We start from the raw sequence: 20,642 nt of genomic DNA, 5'->3' as shown, positions 1-20,642 counted from the left end.
ATAAAAAAACAAATTGAATTTTAAACATGGCGGTATGACGGACTGTAGGAAGCAAAAGACAAATGCACTAAAACTGTCAGGCTGACGGGGATGAATGTTCATTTTCAGTAAGCTAAAAAAGTTATCTTCTCCATTAGTTCACTCCACATAGTGTCCTGTCAAGTTCACTGAACAAAGGAATGAGTTTTCAAGATGCCAGACTGTCTATTGCTTCACGCAGCACATCCTGCTACATGTCCTTTGTACTTTAGAATGGATTGTCATTAGTGATAGTTGCCATTTTGGAATCCTGAAGAGTACAATAGATAAAGCATATATTTTTGCTACATAAAGACATTTAGAAAAATGTTTAATTTTTAAATGTGTATTATTTATTGTATTTATTTATTTTATTACATTTATAGGAAAATTCATTTACGAAAAAAGGTACATGGCAATCATTTCCTTACAAACTCATTCTTAGTTTTGCTGTAACATTATACTTTCAGTTAAATATGTTAACTTTTTGCAAAATGAATGTTTTCGATTATTATAATATTGTATAAACTGTATAATATATTTTATAAGCTGCCATTTCTATAATATTTATATTTTGACTTTTTTTAGGAACTTCTATTACATCACAATGCTGAGGGATCCAGTATCTCGCTACTTGAGTGAATGGAAACATGTCCAGAGAGGAGCAACTTGGAAGGCTTCACTCCATGTCTGTGATGGACGAAGTCCAACACCAGATGAATTGCCCACATGTTACCTTGGGGATGACTGGTCTGGAGTAACGTTACAGGAGTTCATGGACTGTAACTACAATTTAGCTAATAATCGCCAAGTTCGAATGCTTGCCGACCTTAGTCTAGTTGGGTGTTACAACTTAACTTTTATGAATGAAAGTGAAAGGAATGATATTCTTCTACAGAGTGCCAAGAATAACCTTAAAAACATGGCTTTTTATGGATTGACTGAGTTTCAAAGAAAAACACAATATTTATTTGAGAGAACATTCAATCTCAAGTTTATTTCTCCATTTACCCAATTCAACACTACCAGAGCCTCAAATGTGGACATTGATGAGTTTTCACGTGAACGTATTAAAGAACTTAACTATTTAGACATGCAGTTATATGAATATGCCAAGGACCTTTTTTTACAACGCTTCCAATATACCAGACAACAAGAGCATCAGAGAAAAAGAGAGAAGAGAAAGGAAGAAAGGAGACTTCTTAGGGAACATAAAGCCCACCCACCTCACAAGGAGGAAAGACCAACAGACATTGCTACTACTGAAGACTATAATAGCCAGGTGGCAAGATGGTGACATTCCCAAGTTTTTATTTCAAAATTAATAGTAGAAAAACCTACATGAATTTGTTATAAAGAATTTTTAAATCTTTTCAATTTGAACTTTTAAAAGGGGAAAATATGTAAAAACATTTGTTATGTCAGGAAGTGGTGGAAGACTTCTACATGGATTTCCTGAATGAGTTGCACTTACCGTCAGTTTCCTTTATGGAATGTCACCCATTCAAACTAAGAATTATTCTTTGGACTTCTACAATTTCTTAATTTTGTGACATGGTCTTGTTGTCATCTCTCGTTATAGGTTTTCAGACATGAAACGTCTACATTATAGACACAGGTAGAATTGTGGAACTGTCAAATGGACTTCTGTGTGCTCTTCAAATGTTTGCTTGTTTCCTTTCTTTGCAGTACAGTAGATGAAACTATCCACATTTTCCAATGTATACAACTGTTTTTAGATGGTGTGATACGATGAAAACTGATGTTGTGTTACATTAAAAGAAAGCATATGAATAATAAAAATATTTACAGTAATTACTATTAACCTCATCAATTGCCACTTTCTATAGAAGATATATTGCTTCGAAAGTATCACATGAAAAATGTAATAAAAGATGTTTGTAATTACTAATTAGAATGCATAAAAGATTCAGCAATTGTGATTTATGATCACTGCTCTATGGTTTTCTTATACCACAAAAGGAAATTGAAATTACATATATTGGTTTATTGTTTTTTTTTCATCATTACATTAATCTCATTGCTCATTAATAAAAACACAGCATAATTGTTGATTATGCAGAATAAATATTAAACATCTCTTAGTAGAACTTGTTCAAAATCCGATTTCATTGTTGTTCTCCAAAGTGCTGATTTTACTATTTTTAAAAATATCTAAAAGAAACAGATCATATAATGTCTTATGGTTAACACTGGATTTATAGGGCATGCTGAGTTCAGGACTTGCTTTACGAGACATAGCAGAGAAAGGGATGTAAAATATTTTTTTTTCTTCTAGAGGATCCATCATATGTATGCTTTAAACTGACAGGTTTCTTTTATTTCAATTGGTACTTTGTCATGTTTCATTTCCCTTTATGGTGGCACTGCAGAGAAATAGAACACTTGCTGCCAGGTTAGACAAGCACTTGCAGAATTTGTATTTTGTATAAATGTGTGTACATGGGTATGGTGGTTAACGTGAGTGTATTAAAATACTCACCTATCACTGCTTTCTCCAGGATCCAGCACCATTCTTCTCCTATACTCAGTTACATCAACTCTATGCAGGAGAAGGAAGTCTCTTACTTTGGAGCCTTGTTCTGACTCTCCATAGACTTACATTTTAAAAGCCACTTCTGGGTCACACAGAGTACAGTGTGTCTGGAAAGTCCAGGAGCCTAATGATCTCAGTCACAGCGGTCACGACCACAACTGCACCCAAAGATGGAGAGGCCCGCCGACCACAGTGCATAGTTGAAGCTGGATGTGCGTCTGAGGATGCACTTCCAGCTGAATTTCATTGTTGTGGAGAGATCAGATGGCTGGATGCTGACTTGCCTGGGGGTGCATGACAGTGACATCATGAGTAGTCATATGGTAGATAATTGGATTATCGGTCTGGCGAGTGCTGACAGAACACAGGTTCCTTTAGGGTTAAGCTGTTTTATTGTTAAAATATTTTCAGAATGCTCCTGTTATTTAAATGATACAACGCGTTTCAGCAATACACCAATGCTTTCTTCAGGTATACCTTGATACCTGAAGAAAGCATTGGTGTATTGCTGAAACGCGTTGTATCATTTAAATAACAGGAGCATTCTGAAAATATTTTAACAATAAAACAGCTTAACCCTAAAGGAACCTGTGTTCTGTCAGCGCTCGCCAGACCGATAATCCAATTATCTACCATATGATCACTCCCTTTAGAGGGAATCGGTCAGAGCTGCAGTAATTCACAGGCATTCCCTTCTAAAGTGAAACCTCCAGCTGGAGAACGGTGGATCGCTGCACCACTCTACAGACCCAGAGTGCCGGGGATTCTTGGAGGAACCAGCGGTCCTTTACCCGGGCATCTCCAACTAAGATCACGATATAACAGTATCATCATCAAGGCTTCAAATCTTCAAAACCTACCGATTCGGAGGACTCATATAACCAAACCCGGGGTTGTGCGAGGGCGCACAACCCCTCCAGGTGAGCAAATTTCATATCCCTCTAATTTTAATCTTAGACCCGCGGGTACCTCTCAGATGCGCTACTCTTTTTTCAGTGAATCATGAGTAGTCATAGCAGACACGCACTATCAATAGCTTGCCTCTCTGTCTGCTACAGGAGAGGACACCACAAAACATGGGAGTTGGGGAAGGGGAGTAGAATGCTTTGGGTTTTTTAATGCATTAGAAAGGGGACTAGGAGCCCAGTGTAAGGACATATATACCAGAATGGGGACTTATATACCAGGATGGGCAACATATATACCAGGATAGGGACATATATACCAAGATGGTAGACTTATATAACAGGATGGACCCAGGATGAGAATATATATGCCAGGATGGGGAACATATATACCAGGATGGGGGAAATATATAACTGGATGGGGAATATATATACCAAGATGGTAGATATATATATCTGGATGGAAAACATATATACCAGGATGGTCCCAGGATAAGGACATATAACTCAGGTTGGGGACATACCGTATTTTTCGCTTTATAAGACGCACTTTTGTTCCCCCAAATTTTGGGGGACAGTAGTGGGTGCGTCTTATAAGCCAAATATACGGGGGGTATATATATATGTACACTGCAGGGTCCAGGGGAGGTGGAGGCAGCAGCTCTGGAGTGCAGGGGAACGCTGCGGGCTGCAGCCTTTGATCTCCTGCTCCCGCTCATATAATATGCACAGCCGCTGTCCATCTCCGGTGGTGCTGAAATCGCACCGCAGTGATGGGCTGGGGGAGCGGTGCATATTATTTGTCCCTGCGTCCCCCTGTGATGGCACATGCCCCCCCGTGTTAGATTTGGCCCCCAGGCTGCTGCTCATTCTAAAATAAAAAATCTTTACTTACCCCTGCAGCGTTTCTCCCCGTGTCCCTGCTTCCATTGTGATCAGGCAGGCAGAGATCTCAGTCTGCTGTGCCAATCACATGACCGCACTGTGAACCAGGAAGTAAGGAAGAGAAGCACGGAGGGAGACAGGAGGGAGATCAGCGCTGGAGGAGGTAAGGAAAGAGGGTTTTATTTTACTATGGGCAGTAGCCTGGGGGCGATATCTAACACAGGGGGACTTGTGCGATCTATAGGGGCCATGGGCAGCACTATGGGGGCGATATCTAACACAGGGGGACTTGTGCGATCTATATAGGGGCCATGGGCAGCACTATGGGGGCGATATCTAACACAGGGGGACTTGTGCGATCTATAGGGGCCGTGGGCAGCACTATGGGGGCGATATCTAACACAGGGGGACTTGTGCGATCTATATAGGGGCCAGGGGCAGCACTATGGGGGCGATATCTAACACAGGGGGACTTGTGCAATCTTTGTAGGGGCCATGGGCAGCACTATGGGGGCGATATCTAACACAGGGGAACGTGTGCAATCCATAGGGGACCATAGGCAGCACAGGGGAATGTATGCAATCCATAGGGGGCCATAGGCAGCACAGGGGAACATGTGCAATCCATAGGGGACCATAGGCAGCACAGGGGAATGTATGCAATTCATAGGGGGCCATAGGCAGCACAGGGGAATGTATGCAATCCATAGGGGGCCATAGGCAGCACAGGGGAACGTGTGCCATCACAAGGGGGCTATATTCAATATAAGGGGGCCATATCCAGATTAAGGGAGCTAATTTTAGGATGGGGGGCTATGAGGGACATATATCCTATATGATTTGTTGAGGGACACTGGCATTATAAGATGGACCCCATTTAACATTAAAAAAAAAAATTCTCTTTTCCTTCACCAAATTTGGGGGTGCGTCTTATAATCAGGTGCGTCTTATAAAGCGAAAAATACGGTATATACCAGGAAGGGGCCCAGAATGGGAAACACATATACCAGAATGAGGATATATATACCAGGATGGGCCCAGGATGAGGACATCCAGTATATCACAAAAGTGAATACACCTCTTACATTTTTGTAAATATTTTATTATATCTTTGCATAAGACAATACTGAAAATATTACACTTTGATGCAATGTAAAGTAATCAGTGTACAGCTTGTATAACAGTGTAAATTTGATGTGCCCTCTAAGTAACTCAACACACAGCCATTAGTGTCTAAACTGATAGCAACAAAAGTGAGTACACCCCTGAATTAAAATGGCCAAATTGTGCCCGATTAGCCATTTTCCCACCCCGGTATCATGTGACTCATTAGTGTTACAAAGTCTCTGGTATGAAGTAGGAACCAGTGTGTTAAATGTGATGTTATCACTCACACACTCTCTCATACTGGTCACTGGAAGTTCAATATGGCACCTCATGGCAAAGAATTCTCTGAGGATCTGAAAAAAAAAGAATTACTGCTCTACATAAAGATGACCTAGGCTAAAAGAAGATTGCTAATAACCTGAAACTGAGCTGTAGCATGGTGACAAAGACCATACAGCAGTTTAACAAACAGGTTCCACTCGTTATTGTTGATCAAAGAAGATCAGTGCATGTGCTTAACATCATAACTAGATGTTGATGATTTTCAATAGATGTAAAAGTGCTGCTAGCATTTCTGCAGAAGATAAAAGGATGGAGGTTAGCCTGTCAGTGCTAAGACCATACACTGCACACTACATTAAATTGGTTTGCAAGGCTGTTGTCCTGGAAGGGCCCCTCTTCTAAAGATTATACACAAGAAAGCCCACAGTTTGTTGAAGATAAGCAAACTTAGCACATGGATTCCTGGAACTATGTTCTGTGGTCTGATGAGACTAAGATAAACTTAATGATTTAACTGGTGTTAAGTGTTTGTGGCGGAAACCAGGTGAGAAGTACAAAGAAAAGTGTATCTTCCCTACAGTCACAGTCAAGCATAGTGGTGGGAGTTTCATGGCTTGGGGCTGCAAGAGTGCTGCCGGCTGTGGGGAGCCACAGTTCATTGAGGGAACCATGAATGCAACATGTACGGTGACATTCTGAAGCCGAGCAAGATTTCCTTCCTTTGGGAACTGGGCCACATGGTATTATTAAAATGAGATAACAAACCCAAACACAGCTCCAAGACGACCACTGCCTTGCTAAAGAAATTGAAGGTAAAGGTGCTGGCCTGGCCAAGAATATCTCCAGACCTAAATCCTATTGATTATCTGTGGGACATCCTCAAACAAAAGGTGGAGGAGTACAAGTTCTCCAAAATCCATCAGCTCCATGATGTTATCTTGAAGGAGTGGAAGAGAATTCCAGTGGCTCCTGTGAAGCCCAAGAAAGTTAAGGCAGTGCTTGAAAATAGTGGGAGTCACACTTTGGGTACTTAGGGGTGTATTCTCTTTTGTTGCCATTTGTTTATACATTAATGGCTGTTTGTTGAGTTATTTAGAGGGCCCACCAAATTTACACTGTCATACAAGCTGTACACTTACTACTTTACAGTGTGTCAAAGTGTCATATCTTCAGTATTGTCCCATCAAAAGATATAATAATGTAGTTACAAAAATGTGAGGGGTGTACTCACTTTTCTTATACCCTGTATATAGCAGGAATGGGACATATTTACCAGGATGCGGGACATATTTACCAGGAATTGGCCCAGGCTCAGGACATTAGTACAGAATAGGGAATATTACTGCGTAATGAAGGGGGGGGGGGCAATTTGTATGTTTGTATAGGATTTAGAATGTTACAATAGCCCATACATCTGAACAACATGCAGGGGGGACCATCAAACTCTAGTCATGCCACTGGTGACATCACTGTGAAGCGGAGCAGAATGACACTCTATCCCGGAGAAAGTGGCTGTATGTGAGTATATTAATACACTCACACTACTCCCCATAGCTACAGTTAGGTCCAGAAATATTTGGACAGTGACACAATTTTCGCAAGTTGGGCTCTGCATGCCACCACATTGGATTTGAAATGAAATCTCTACAACAGAATTCAAGTGCAGATTGTAACGTTTAATTTGAAGGTTTGAACAAAAATATCTGATAGAAATTGTAGCAATTGTACACATTTCTTTACAAACACTCCACATTTTAGGAGGTCAAAAGTAATTGGACAAATAAACCAAACCCAAACAAAATATTTTTATTTTCAATATTTTGTTGCGAATCCTTTGGAGGCAATCACTGCCTTAAGTCTGGAACCCATGGACATCACCAAACGCTGGGTTTCCTCCTTCTTAATGCTTTGCCAGGCCTTTACAGCCGCAGCCTTCAGGTCTTGCTTGTTTGTGGGTCTTTCCATCTTAAGTCTGGATTTGAGCAAGTGAAATGCATGCTCAATTGGGTTAAGATCTGGTGATTGACTTGGCCATTGCAGAATGTTCCACTTTTTTGCACTCATGAACTCCTGGGTAGCTTTGGCTGTATGCTTGGGGTCATTGTCCATCTGTACTATGAAGCGCCGTCCGATCAACTTTGCGGCATTTGGCTGAATCTGGGCTGAAAGTATATCCCGGTACACTTCAGAATTCATCCGGCTACTCTTGTCTGCTGTTATGTCATCAATAAACACAAGTGACCCAGTGCCATTGAAAGCCATGCATGCCCATGCCTTCACGTTGCCTCCACCATGTTTTACAGAGGATGTGGTGTGCCTTGGATCATGTGCCGTTCCCTTTCTTCTCCAAACTTTTTTCTTCCCATCATTCTGGTACAGGTTGATCTTTGTCTCATCTGTCCATAGAATACTTTTCCTGAACTGAGCTGGCTTCATGAGGTGTTTTTCAGCAAATTTAACTCTGGCCTGTCTATTTTTGGAATTGATGAATGGTTTGCATCTAGATGTGAACCCTTTGTATTTACTTTCATGGAGTCTTCTCTTTACTGTTGAATTAGAGACAGATACACCTACTTCACTGAGAGTGTTCTGGACTTCAGTTGATGTTGTGAACGGGTTCTTCTTCACCAAAGAAAGTATGCGGCGATCATCCACCACTGTTGTCATCCGTGGACGCCCAGGCCTTTTTGAGTTCCCAAGCTCACCAGTCCAGTCAATTCCTTTTTTCTCAGAATGTACCCGACTGTTGATTTTGCTACTCCAAGCATGTCTGCTATCTCTCTGATGGATTTCTTCTTTTTTTTCAGCCTCAGGATGTTCTGCTTTACCTCAATTGAGAGTTCCTTAGACCGCATGTTGTCTGGTCACAGCAACAGCTTCCAAATGCAAAACCACACACCTGTAATCAACCCCAGACCTTTTAACTACTTCATTGATTACAGGTTAACGAGGGAGACGCCTTCAGAGTTAATTGCAGCCCTTAGAGTCCCTTGTCCAATTACTTTTGGTCCCTTGAAAAAGAGGAGGCTATGCATTACAGAGCTATGATTCCTAAACCCTTTCTCCGATTTGGATGTGAAAACTCTCATATTGCAGCTGGGAGTGTGCACTTTCAGCCCATATTATATATATAATTGTATTTCTGAGCATGTTTTTGTAAACAGCTAAAATAACAAAACTTGTGTCACTGTCCAAATATTTCTGGCCCTGACTGTATATACACAGATTTAATGGAAAAGAAATATTTACGGGGGTGCATCTTAAACTAACAGATTATAAATAATTGCTTGACGTCATAATTCCAATGAAAAAAACATAGCCATTAAGTACAAAATTAAAGGAGTGGTCCACTTTTTTATATTTTTTCAAATTGTGTTGTGGTGATGATTTTGTGGAATTTACTATTATATAAATATTACAGGTTCTCCTCCTTTGTAAAAGCTGCCTGCTCTCATGTTCTCCAACTGGCATGTGACCAGTACCGCCCATCAACTTAGTCCAGTTGAAAAACTCGTGGACAGGCCAGTATCCAATTTGAAAACAGAAGCGTGGAGCAAATCCTGTAATATTTATATATTAACAATTGCCACAAAATCATGACGCCAACTTATTCATAAAAAGAAACATAAACTGGCAAATCCATTTTAAAGGAAACAAGTCACATCAGATAACGCTCTTTACCTGGAAATATAGAGTTCATCTGCAGGTTAATTTCATAAGATTGTAACTACGCCACCACGTCTGTATGACTGAAAGCTGATGGCTCCAGGAAGGAATTCTGATTATTCTCTCCCAGATACTGCAATTTCAGCAGCTGTGCACCTTCATAAAAGTATTAAAGCGAACCTGTTACAGGTAAAATTGCTATTACCTTGCAGATATGGGTTTAATCTGCAGGTTAAGGGCTCTTTTCTACTTTCTCCCATCTCCTCTGCTGTCTGTCTCTGCGTGCACCGCACTGCTATCACATAACATGCAAGTACAGTGTGATTATACACACACGTGAGCCGAGACTTGGTGCAAATCGCAGCATGCTGTGATTGTACTGAGAGCCCGATTCATGTAGAGAAAAAACGTGACAGAGGAAACTGTCTCATTGTTTAACACTGGTGCAAGTACAATCCGATTTTTTTATCGGATCGCACTCGCACCAGGAAATCGCAGGTGGAAAGCACCCTAATAGTGATTGAAACTTGCTTGGCCCTTGCACATTGAACTCTGCTGCTAGGAGGAAATGAACTTTATTCCCAATAGCAGCATTTGGGTTTCAGTCATGAGGGTTGTGCTGGCACATGTTCAGTAACTGCTATGTATATGGAGAGCCATGACTGTAACCATGCCCCTGCACTGACTGAAAGCCTCTCGGCATTAGAACCTACTGTCAGTCAGTAGGGGGGGCGCAGTTACAGCTGCTGATCTCCAGTTACTCTGAGCAGTAACTGGACCCGCGCCTGGAGATTGACCAATTATCTGCAGGTTAATAGCCTTTTTACATGTGACAGACTACACTCAAACTGTAAATTAACTAGCACCAAATATGCACTGACTGACTATTAGGGTGCGTGCCCACGATCAGTGTTTGCAGTGTTTTGGATGTAGCATGCTAAACGCTGCGTTGTACAGTACAAGCATAGTTGATGTATTTCTAGAAATCCCGTGCCCACTGTGCTTGTTTTATCTACAGCAAACACTGACCTGTGGTACATCTGTCCAGACCGCAGCATGTCAATTGTTTGCTGCGGCTTTGCATGCGTCCTCCATAGGGACAACACAAACGAGAGACCGCAGCACACTGAACCCTGATCGTGGGTACAAGCAGCTGCAGTCTTCGGCGTTCTCCTGCGGAGGAGACTCACAGCCCCACAGGTCGGGACCTGCTGCGTCCAGGACTCAGTGAGTCCTGATCGTGGACACATACCCTTACTGTTCATTGTTTTAATACAAATTACACTAAGGCCCATTAATTGTGTTTTTTAAGTCACTTTCCTTTTTTGTCTTGTGGTATTAGTGGCTGTGTTTGAATTAGACATTAAGTAAAAAATGGCCTTTTTCCCTGTCGTAGGCCGGTTTCAGATGTCCGTGTTTCAGGTACCTGTGACATCCATTTTAACATGGATGCCACACGTACCCATGTCAGTCTATGGTGTGCCTCACACATGGACGGTGTGACCCCAAGTGGCCCCGCACGCGCACATGGAGACATGTCCGTTTTTTTTCAGCAGCACGGGTGTCACACATACCACACACTGATGTGATCCGTATGACATCAGTGTGACACGTACCAGAGAAAACACGTGTCTTTGTGATAAAAAGATTTTCTATATTCACCTGTATCCAATGCTGCGTTCTTTGGCTTTGCTGTCTCCTGCTTCTGACCCCCGCTCATTATATTCATTGATTATTCACTGGACCTTGGAGCTGGAAGCAGCAGCAGTGCAGGAGACATCAGTGCAGGGGACATCATCGCTGGGGACAGGTGAGTATCCAGCAGAGAGAGTGTGTGTGTGTGTGCATGTGTGTGTGTGTGTGTGTGAGGTCAGGATGTCATTGGAGATCACAATGACCTCAGATGACATCCTAACGAAACCCCCGTGACACCCACATTACCGCGGGTTTAGCGGCTGTCACTTCACGGGTTCATCAGAGTTCATTATGAACTCTGATTAACCTGTGGCATTACTGCCACGACACCTGCTGTAGCATGGGTGTCATGGGGGTATCATCAGGATGTCATCTGAGTTCATTGTGAACTCCGATGAACCCGTGACATTACTGCGGGGCACGCACACACACTGCTGAGGGCGCCCCTGCGGTGACCTGGGCTCACCTTATGAGGTCCAGGTCCCCGCAGGGAAGCACACACAGCAGTGATGACCACCTGAACAGGCCACACACACACTGCTGAGGACGCCCCTGTGGGGACCTGGGTTGACCTTATAAGGTCCAGGTCACCGCAGGGAAGCATACACAGCAGTGTGTGTTTGTGTGCCTGCAGGGGCTGCTCTTACAATCATTGGGGAACGCTCAGTTCTCCATTGAATGTGACAGCAGTATGGGATTGACGGAGGCCCCCTAATTGGATGCTGACGGACCAGGATTAGGGCTTTGATAAGGGAAATAAATTGGAAAAGAGGGTGCCTCTTGTCTTTACTTACTGTCTTTTCAGGTTTGCTTTTAGGGAATGTCATGGTACGTTTGGGGAATGTTGTTCAAATAAACTTTGTTATTCTCCTTTCATCTACTGGATTAGTAATGGTGGTGTCTGTTAGACGCCACCCACTACTACTACTAGGGCTTGATGCCAGCTGGAGCTGGCATCAACCCCACAAATATTACCCCATCTGCCACTGCACCAGGGCAATGAAAGAGCCAGGACCAGCACCAGAATTGGCGCATCTAGTGGATACGCCATTTTTGGGGAGGCTGTGGGCTGCTATTGTTAGGCTGGGAAAGGCCAAAGAACCATGGCCCTTCCCACCCTAATAATATCAGCCCCCAGTTGTCAAGAGTACCATGGCTGGTTTTAGTAAAATGGAGGGGACCCCACGTCATTTTTTTTTTAATCTAAAAATGTAAAAAATAAGCATGTGATCCCCTCTATTTTAAATAACAAGCCAAGGTACAGCAGAGAGCTGAGGGTTGCAGCCTGCAGCTGCTGCTGTTCCTGTGCTGAATAAAAAAATTGGGGAGGAACCGACGTAATTTTTTTTTTTTTAAATTAAAAAATAAAAATGCTGTAAAACAGCTGGACAAGCTAGCTATCTCTATATCTATATCGTTATTCTATCTGTTCTTTCTTTATATCTCTCTTATATGTTCTATCTATCTATTTTATCTGTTCTATCTATCCATCATCTATCTATTATCTATCTAATCTTTTCTATCTATTATCTATTTATCTTTCTATATCTATCTATAATTTTTCAGCTTTTGCCCATTTTTTACATATTAAAAAAACATTTTTTTAGTATCATGCAGTTTTTACCAGTACCAGTCACACAGATGTCACACGGATGTCACACATATGCATATGTGGCGCCCCTGAGTGTCACTGAGTGGCACCCCCTGAGGGTACTACATCTACTGTAACCCCGGATTCTTGGATGACCAGTGCTGGCAAACACCACAACACACAGACAAAGCACGCCATTTTCCCCACACTGGGTTACAGGCTAGAGATGGACCTGACAGGTGGTCACCTACTGGCTGGGATGCATCCAATCCACTAGTCAGAAACCTGGGAGGAGGGGCTAGTCAGTGAAGTGGACGGACGACGGACATCTTGTAAGACAGAAGAGAGAAGTGATAGTGGAAAGTCAGACAGAAAGTCAATCAGAAGTTGACGTGCTGACAGAAAAGTGTAAAGTGACTACTGAATAAAAAGGAGTACAGTCGCTGGGAGAGTACGTACCAGTACTCACAGGACTGAGCACCGACGAGGTACAGAGGCCTAGTTCAGGAAGATGCTTCAGACTCACCTGATAACAATCTGTCCGGTGAGGGGACCATCAAGGACCTTACCAACGTTAGTGTCAGGGGCACAGCAGCAGAGAGGGAACCTGGGAACGGGGACAGAGGTCCGACGCAAGAGAGGTTCAAGCTGTCTGGTGTACGGGCCAGGACGGAGACCACAGGAGGAGGACCGCAAAAATGCTGAAAGCCACAGGGACCCACCAACTACTACAGGGTGCATGGAAGTAAAGCTCACCATTTCACTACACCGGTACTGGAAGAATGGAAATACCGGATTGGTAAATACCAGCACAAACTGGGTAGCAGCAACTCCAAACCAATGAGTAAAGCACAAGTTAAACCGCAGCCCCTGTGTTATCTGAATTCTTCCTACATGTCTGCACCAATATACTACAACCACCATCATCCTCCCCTTTACTGTATAGTAAAATAATTTGTTACCTATATATTTAAAAACACGATTGTCCATAAAGGAGAATACTGTCAAATGTAATACATTAATGCTGAAAAGAAATGAAGGTAAAGAAACAAACCTTTCAGCAATGGCTCTCAAATGTTAACCCCATATTATTGTAAAAGCTCCGAGGACCTGCTTCACTAAGACGTTTACATAAACATTCTGGCATAAAACACAATAAGGCTATGTGAGTACACTGCGGATTTGTTTCTCCAGTGAAAAACGCACCTTCTGGCAGCAAAACACACCTACCTGCAGAAAAAACGCACCAAAAACGCATGTGTTTGCGGTTTGGTGCATTTTTGGTGTGGATTTAACATGTTTTTGCCTGCGAGGGCTAAGTCACAATCTTTTTGGGCAACTCAGAAGACATTTGAAGTATACACGCCAGTCTTAGGCCGGCTTGCACACTACGACATCGCAGGTGGGATGTTGGTGGGTTCAAATCGAAAGTGACGCACATCCGGCGACACTTGCGATATCGTAGTGTGTAAAACCTTTTTGATACGATGAACGAGTGCAAAAGCGTCGTTATCGCATCATCGGTGTAGTCTCTGACATTTCCATAATGCCGGTGCAGCGACAGGTACGTTGTTGTTCCTCGTTCCTGCGGCAGCACACATCGCTGTGTGTAAAGCCACAGGAGCGAGGAACATCACATTATCTGCGTCCCGGCTGCTATAAGAAGGAAGGAGGTGGGCGGGATGTTTACACAAACATACACGCACACACATATATTATGCTCACCTTACCTTCCGTTCCATCATCGGCCTCCTGGGACTTGTAGTTCGTCGGTACAAAATGTTTATCGGGTAACCATTGCGACCGATGCTGAAACTTCCGCTGCCAGAACGCTGACGTCAAAAGCAGGAGCCGCTTGCCTCTGATTGGCAAGCGCACTGCCTTTGAGTAGCCTCTGACAGAAAGTTCCTCCCTCGTCGCGATGGTTACCAGATACACGTAGTTCGCCGCTACCGGATGTGTATAGGGTAACCATCGCGACAAGGGAGGAACTTCCTCTGTCAGACGCTACTCAAAGGCAGCGCGCTGGCCAATCAGAGGCAAGCGGCTTCTACCTTTGACGTCAGTGCTCTGTCAGCGGAAGTTCCGGCATCGGTCGCGATGGTTACCCGATACACATCTTGTACTGGCGAACTGCAAGGCTGGGCTTTACTGCATGGTTCTTGCCGAACCTCCTGTACTGGACAATACTTTTATAACCCTGTAGGGGACTAGTTGTTTTGTGTATATAGTGGTTCCAACTTTGGCGGGTAGAAGCCTGTTATGATGTACCATGTCGATTGGCACATTCATCTCTCATATAGGGATTGATAGCACTAAACAGACGTTGTACTCTGAAATATTAACATGTCCTTCTAGCCTTCCTGTTGTGTCTTCATCTCTGGAACAAGCACAAGTCTGCCATATAGTTGGCTGTATTTTCCTCCACATTTTGTCCATCACTCCAGGATAAAATGTACAAAAAATCCATTTATGTGGGTTTTCAGTTGTTCTGATAACACATAGGCTCTGCAAATCTAACGATCCAAAATTTGAAAAGTGCACCTTCCCTTCCAAGTCCTGCTGTTTGCCCAAACAGAAGTTTTTGACTACATGTGGGGTATCGCTGCACTCGTAAGAAAGTGGATAACAAACTGAGGGGGTCCGCTTTTTGGTGTTACCTCTTGTAAAAGTGGAAAATTTGGTGCTAAAGCATCAATTTTGTGAAAAAGAAGAACATTTTCAATATGACAACCTATTGTTATCAAATTCAGTGAAGTACCTGTGGGCTGAAAATGTTCACTATAATCCTAGATAAAATCCTTGAGGGGTCTTCTTTCCAAAATGGTGTCACTTGTGGAGGATTCTGCTGTTTCTGTACCTTAGGGGCCCTGCAAATTCAACATGGTGCCCGCAATCTATTTCAGCCATAAATTGTGTTCCAAATTTCAAATGGCGCTCCTTCCCTTTTGAGTTTTCCCATTTGTTCAAACAGAGATTTCTTACAACATGTGGAGTATCAGCGCATTCAGAAGAAACTGGGTAACAAAACTTGGTATCCAATTTGTCAGGTTATCCCTTGTAAACATGAATAATTGAGGCTAAAGCAACATTTTTAGGTAAAATGTAATTTATTTGTTTTTATTCCACTTTGCATTCATTCCTGTGAAGCACCTGAGGGGTTAATAAACTTCTTGAATGTGGTATTGAGCAGTCTGAGGGGTGCAGTTTTTAGAATGGTATTACTTTGGGGTATTTTCTGTCACATAGGCCTCTCAAAGTCACTTCAAATGTGATGTGGTCCTTAAAAAAATGGTTTTGTAAATGTTGATGTAAAAATGAGAAATTGCTGATGAACTTTGAACTCTTCTAACTTCCTAACAAAAAAAAAAGTTGTTTCCAAAATTGTGCTGATGTAAAGTAGACATGTGGGAAATGTTAGTTATTAACTATTTTATGTCACCAAACTATCTGGTTTAACGGTATAAAAATTCAAAAGTTGAAAATTGCTAAATTTTCAAACTTTTTCGCCAAAATTCAATTTTTTCATAAATAAACGCAAAAAAATATTGCCCAAAATTTAGTACTAACATGAAGTCCAATATGTAACTAAAAAACAATCTCAGAATCACTGGAATCCATTGAAGCGTTCTAGAGTTATAACCTCATGAAATGACACTGGTCAGAATTGCATATTTGATCTGGTCATTAAGGTAAAAATTAGCTCCGTCACTAAGGGGTTAAACTTGAAGTATTCCGTGTGCATCAAACAACATAGGGGAAACAATCAGCAGACATCTTCTTTGCATTATAATACTAAACCAGCAAGGAACACCTTTGGTGACCAGACACATAGAATCATCTACACAATTTTGTGTCATACGTACAATCCTGCATGTGAGAGTGCTCTTTTTCTCCAGGACATACTGTAATGCCTATTTATGAACAATTTTGTAGCTTTATTGATGAACTAGCTGTACTACCCAGCTTCGCCCGGGTTAATAACTGCTGTTAACAAAATAGAATGTATTAACAAAAATGTATTCTGCACACAAAAACCACAAAACAAATAGATATAAATGTAATTATAATGTCTGTCTCCCCCTCTGTATATATCTCTCTGTCTCTCTCTCTCTATTTGTCTGTCTGTCTCTTTCCCCGTCTGTCTCTGACTGTCTCAATCTCTTTCCCTGTCTATCTATCTCTTTCCCTGTCTGTCTATCTCTGTCACTTTCCCTGTTTGTCTCTTTCCCTGTCTGTCTCTTTCCCTCTCTTTCCCTGTCTGTCTCTTTCCCTCTGTCTCTTTCCCTGTGTCTGTCTCTTTACCTGTCTTTTTCTGTCTCTTACCCTGTCTGTCTCTTTCCCTCTCTTTCCCTGTCTGTTTCCCTGTGTCTGTCTCTTTGTATGTGTCTGTCTCTTAACCTGTCTCTCTCTTTCCCTCTCTTTCCCTGTCTGTCTCTTTCCCTGTCAGTCTGTCTCTTTGTGTCTGTCTCTTTGTGTCTGTCTCTTACCCTGTCTATGTCTGTTTCTTACCCTGTCTGTGTCTGCCTCTTTCCCTGTCTGTGTCTGTCTCTTTCCCTGGCTGCATTGTGACATGCCAACATTCCATTTAAGGGCGTGGCTGCACATTCTTCTGAAGTTCTGGCTGCACTGTGGCTCCCAGCTCAATTCGCTTTAATAGAGGCAGGCTTTTTGGTGAATAACTGTAAAGCGCGGGGTTAAAATTTCCCCTCAAAACATAGCCTATGACGCTCTCGGGGTTCAGAAGTGTGAGTGTGCAAAATTTTGTGGCTGTAGCTGCGACGGTGCAGATGCCAATCCCAGACATACATACATATATACACACACACACATACATACACACATTCAGCTTTATATATTAGATAGCTTAATTAATAGCTTACTTATATTCATTTATATGGATGTGAATGTGTTTGCAGCTAGAATATTGTCCTCATTCAGACTTTAGTGGTAAAAATAGATAATCTTCTTAAGTGTTTTAAATCAGATTTTCAGTGTTTTATCAGTATATCAATTTTTACCATTAGTGTTTCATCAATGATGATTTTCTCCATGAAAAACAGATATAGAAAAAGTTCCTCAAAAAAGATAGTAAGGCCTAAATTCAGGTGTGCATTGAGATTTATTACTTGTGGTTTTATTGGGATTCAGTGTGGACTCACATTCATGCTAGGCTAAATGGAATAATCAAGCAATTAGACTTCTGCTTCAAATTCCACCACTCAAATGTAAAACACTTTTTTAATTTATAGCCGTAAGAGATTCTCTGGATCGTTACGTTTCTATAACTGTCGGTGGCATAAAATCCAGCGATGTGTCAAGTCAATTAACATGTTTTGGCTGCCACTAGGATTTAAATGCAAACAATAATGGTTTATTTATAAATGGAATGTAAGGTCTGTTCACCATTCACTGTTCTGTACACTATAAGAAGGGTATCTGTCAGTAGAATAGATGGTTCTGACATTAGAATATTCTCTGTCACTTGTTAATTAGCTTTGACAATCACACTGCATTGCCCCAACGCCAAAGGCATGATGTGTCTCTGTGTAGATGATTCATAATTATCCTTTACGTTTTTTCTTGTTGCGTCTGTACTGTCATCATTGAAGCACATACAGCAGTCATATATTCTGAAAATACATTTGTATTCAGAAATCACAAGTCTGCAATTCTGCACGTATAATAATTAAGGAATTTTCAGCTTTTACTTTTAGAAATAACAAAAACAATGCTCACCCTCCTAGTGTTCAGCTCTCCGCTGCTGCTCCGGTCTCTGTGTGTTGGCTGCAGTGGTGGCATTATGAATTAAAGTTATTTTGCCAAGAACAAAGTTAATTTTAATCAATAGACCTTGGAAAATTAATAAGTTCTACAATTGGATGTGTTAAAAAAAATGTTCCTGTGCTGAGATTATTGTATGTGTCCCTGCTATGTACTGTGTAATGTCCATGTCTGATCATACAGGAACATGGTCTGATCATACCACATCGCTTGGCCAAGGGAGAAACCCAGAAGAATATAGACATTACAGGATAGGATCACAGATGCTACTTCCTGTGAAGTAAAATATGTTTAAAATCGGTTCAACACTGCCAGAGAGAAAGTGAACCCCTAGGCACAAGAAGTGAAGATGTCAAAAACAATACAAATCTCTATTGAATAAATATTGTGATATATAAATTAGTTTCAAAAGTGCATTATAAAATAAAGGGACGCGGACCAAATGTCTGTAAATTGCACATCCAATGCAATATTATTATTAGGGATGATCGAATACCTCAAATATTCGGCTTCGCGAATATTCGACGAATAGCTCTTCGCTATGTGAATATTCGATGTGCAATGTAAGTCTATGGGAAGCCCTAATAGTTCTGAATAGTTGTTATTCGGGTTTCCCATAAACTTATATTGCGCGAATAGTCGAACAGCGGCAACCTATTTGGCAAATATTTGTGAAGCCAAATATTCTAGGTATTCGATCATCCCTAATTATTATTATTATTATTATTATTATTATTATTATTATTATTATTAAGAATAGTATTTAATAATAAATGTGAGGATAATGGGAAGGCAGCCAGACAATAGATGACCATTTGTTTCACCAGTGACCAAAACCCTTCATAATGTGCATGCTATGATAGATAAGTTGCTAACCAGCATACTAAGTAATGATAAACTATATCTACAATAAATGTTTGATGTAGCTAGAATAAGGACTGGCACTGTGTCCCTCCACCCCTACAAATGTTCTTCTGGGGGGGTGTCAGGGTGATGGAGACATTGCTGGGTAAAAAAATCTGTTGCTCAATAGAAAGGCTACACATGTTATGAAGGGACGTGCATGCAGTGATAGCACGTGACACCACTGTGACGCTGCATACATGAAGTGACTTCCAGCCGGCGAGCAGGTGGAATATAAAAATTCCGGTACCACCCAGTGGGGCAGGGATGGGGATGGCTCTCCCACCAATTTGCTGAGGGCTGGATAGTCTGTGCAACGCACACAGGCCACATGCTCACTGACTGCGAATAGCTCCATGCTAAACAATTTGGAGGATAATATTTCATATTTGTCACTATTAAACTGATGGTGCAGCTCAAAAACTAAGCTACAGGGTGCTTATATTCAGTAGGTCATGACTCATTTCCAGATCGTGTTTATAAAACACATCCAGAAAAAAATTTCATTAAGAAAAAAATATCAAGTAATATTCTGATACCAATAAGATATGGCTGGTAAAAAGAAGACATCCGTATATACAGAATATCACCAAACATATCTTGAATTAAAAACCATAAGGTATTATCCTCACCTATAGGGATCCATATAAACCAATAAATATCTTTATACCCTATGACAGTATGGTAAGTAGATATGAGTGAGCCAGAACTGTAAAGTATGGGGTTCATAACAAACACAATGCCCGGTGCTCAAATCTTAAGGTCAGAGTCACACTTGCGAGTGCCTCGCGTGTAACTCGCGCGAGTCTCTCATTGAATCATCCGGCACGGACTCGCACTCTCCTGACAGGAGCGGGTCGGTTGCATGTATGTCTATGCAGCTGAGATGCTCCTGTCCTGAGAGTGTGAGTCCATGCTGGGTTATTCAATGAGAGACTCGCGCGAGTAACACGCGAGGCACTCGCAAGTGTGACTCTGGCCTAACACAGACTCTCATGGCAGTCCATGGTTGAGTTCGCAGTTCGATTCTGAATAAAGTTTGTTGAAAGGCTGCAGCGCAGCCAATCAACAAGCTTTTTGGCTGTGGGCACTTCTGCAGTCATCACAACCATACCAATAATTTGCATGGTTGTGATTGGCCAGCGCATAATGAGACCTGAACTATATAAATGCTGGATTATGGGTGGTGCTGCCTTTTTGCTCTGACTAGCATAGAGACAGGACACTGCTCGAGTGACGGACTGTGTTA

General features: G+C 41.7%; 1 protein-coding gene across 1 annotated transcript in view; it reads left to right on the top strand.

Annotated features, from left to right (window-relative positions):
• HS6ST3 (heparan sulfate 6-O-sulfotransferase 3) overlaps positions 1–2,129 on the top strand; it is a 1,099,392-nt gene extending 1,097,263 nt beyond the window's left edge. Inside the window, exon 2 of the mRNA XM_075336748.1 lies at positions 607–2,129. Coding sequence (XP_075192863.1) covers positions 607–1,315 — 709 coding nt within the window. The 3' untranslated portion in view covers positions 1,316–2,129. The remainder of the gene's footprint in view (positions 1–606) is intronic.
• Positions 2,130–20,642: the final 18,513 nt, after the last annotated feature.

This window comes from Anomaloglossus baeobatrachus, chromosome 2 (assembly GCF_048569485.1).
Source record: "Anomaloglossus baeobatrachus isolate aAnoBae1 chromosome 2, aAnoBae1.hap1, whole genome shotgun sequence".
NCBI classification, from domain to species: Eukaryota; Metazoa; Chordata; class Amphibia; order Anura; family Aromobatidae; genus Anomaloglossus; species Anomaloglossus baeobatrachus.
Note: the sequence above shows the minus strand (reverse complement) of the source record. Positions and strands in the feature narration are given on the sequence as shown.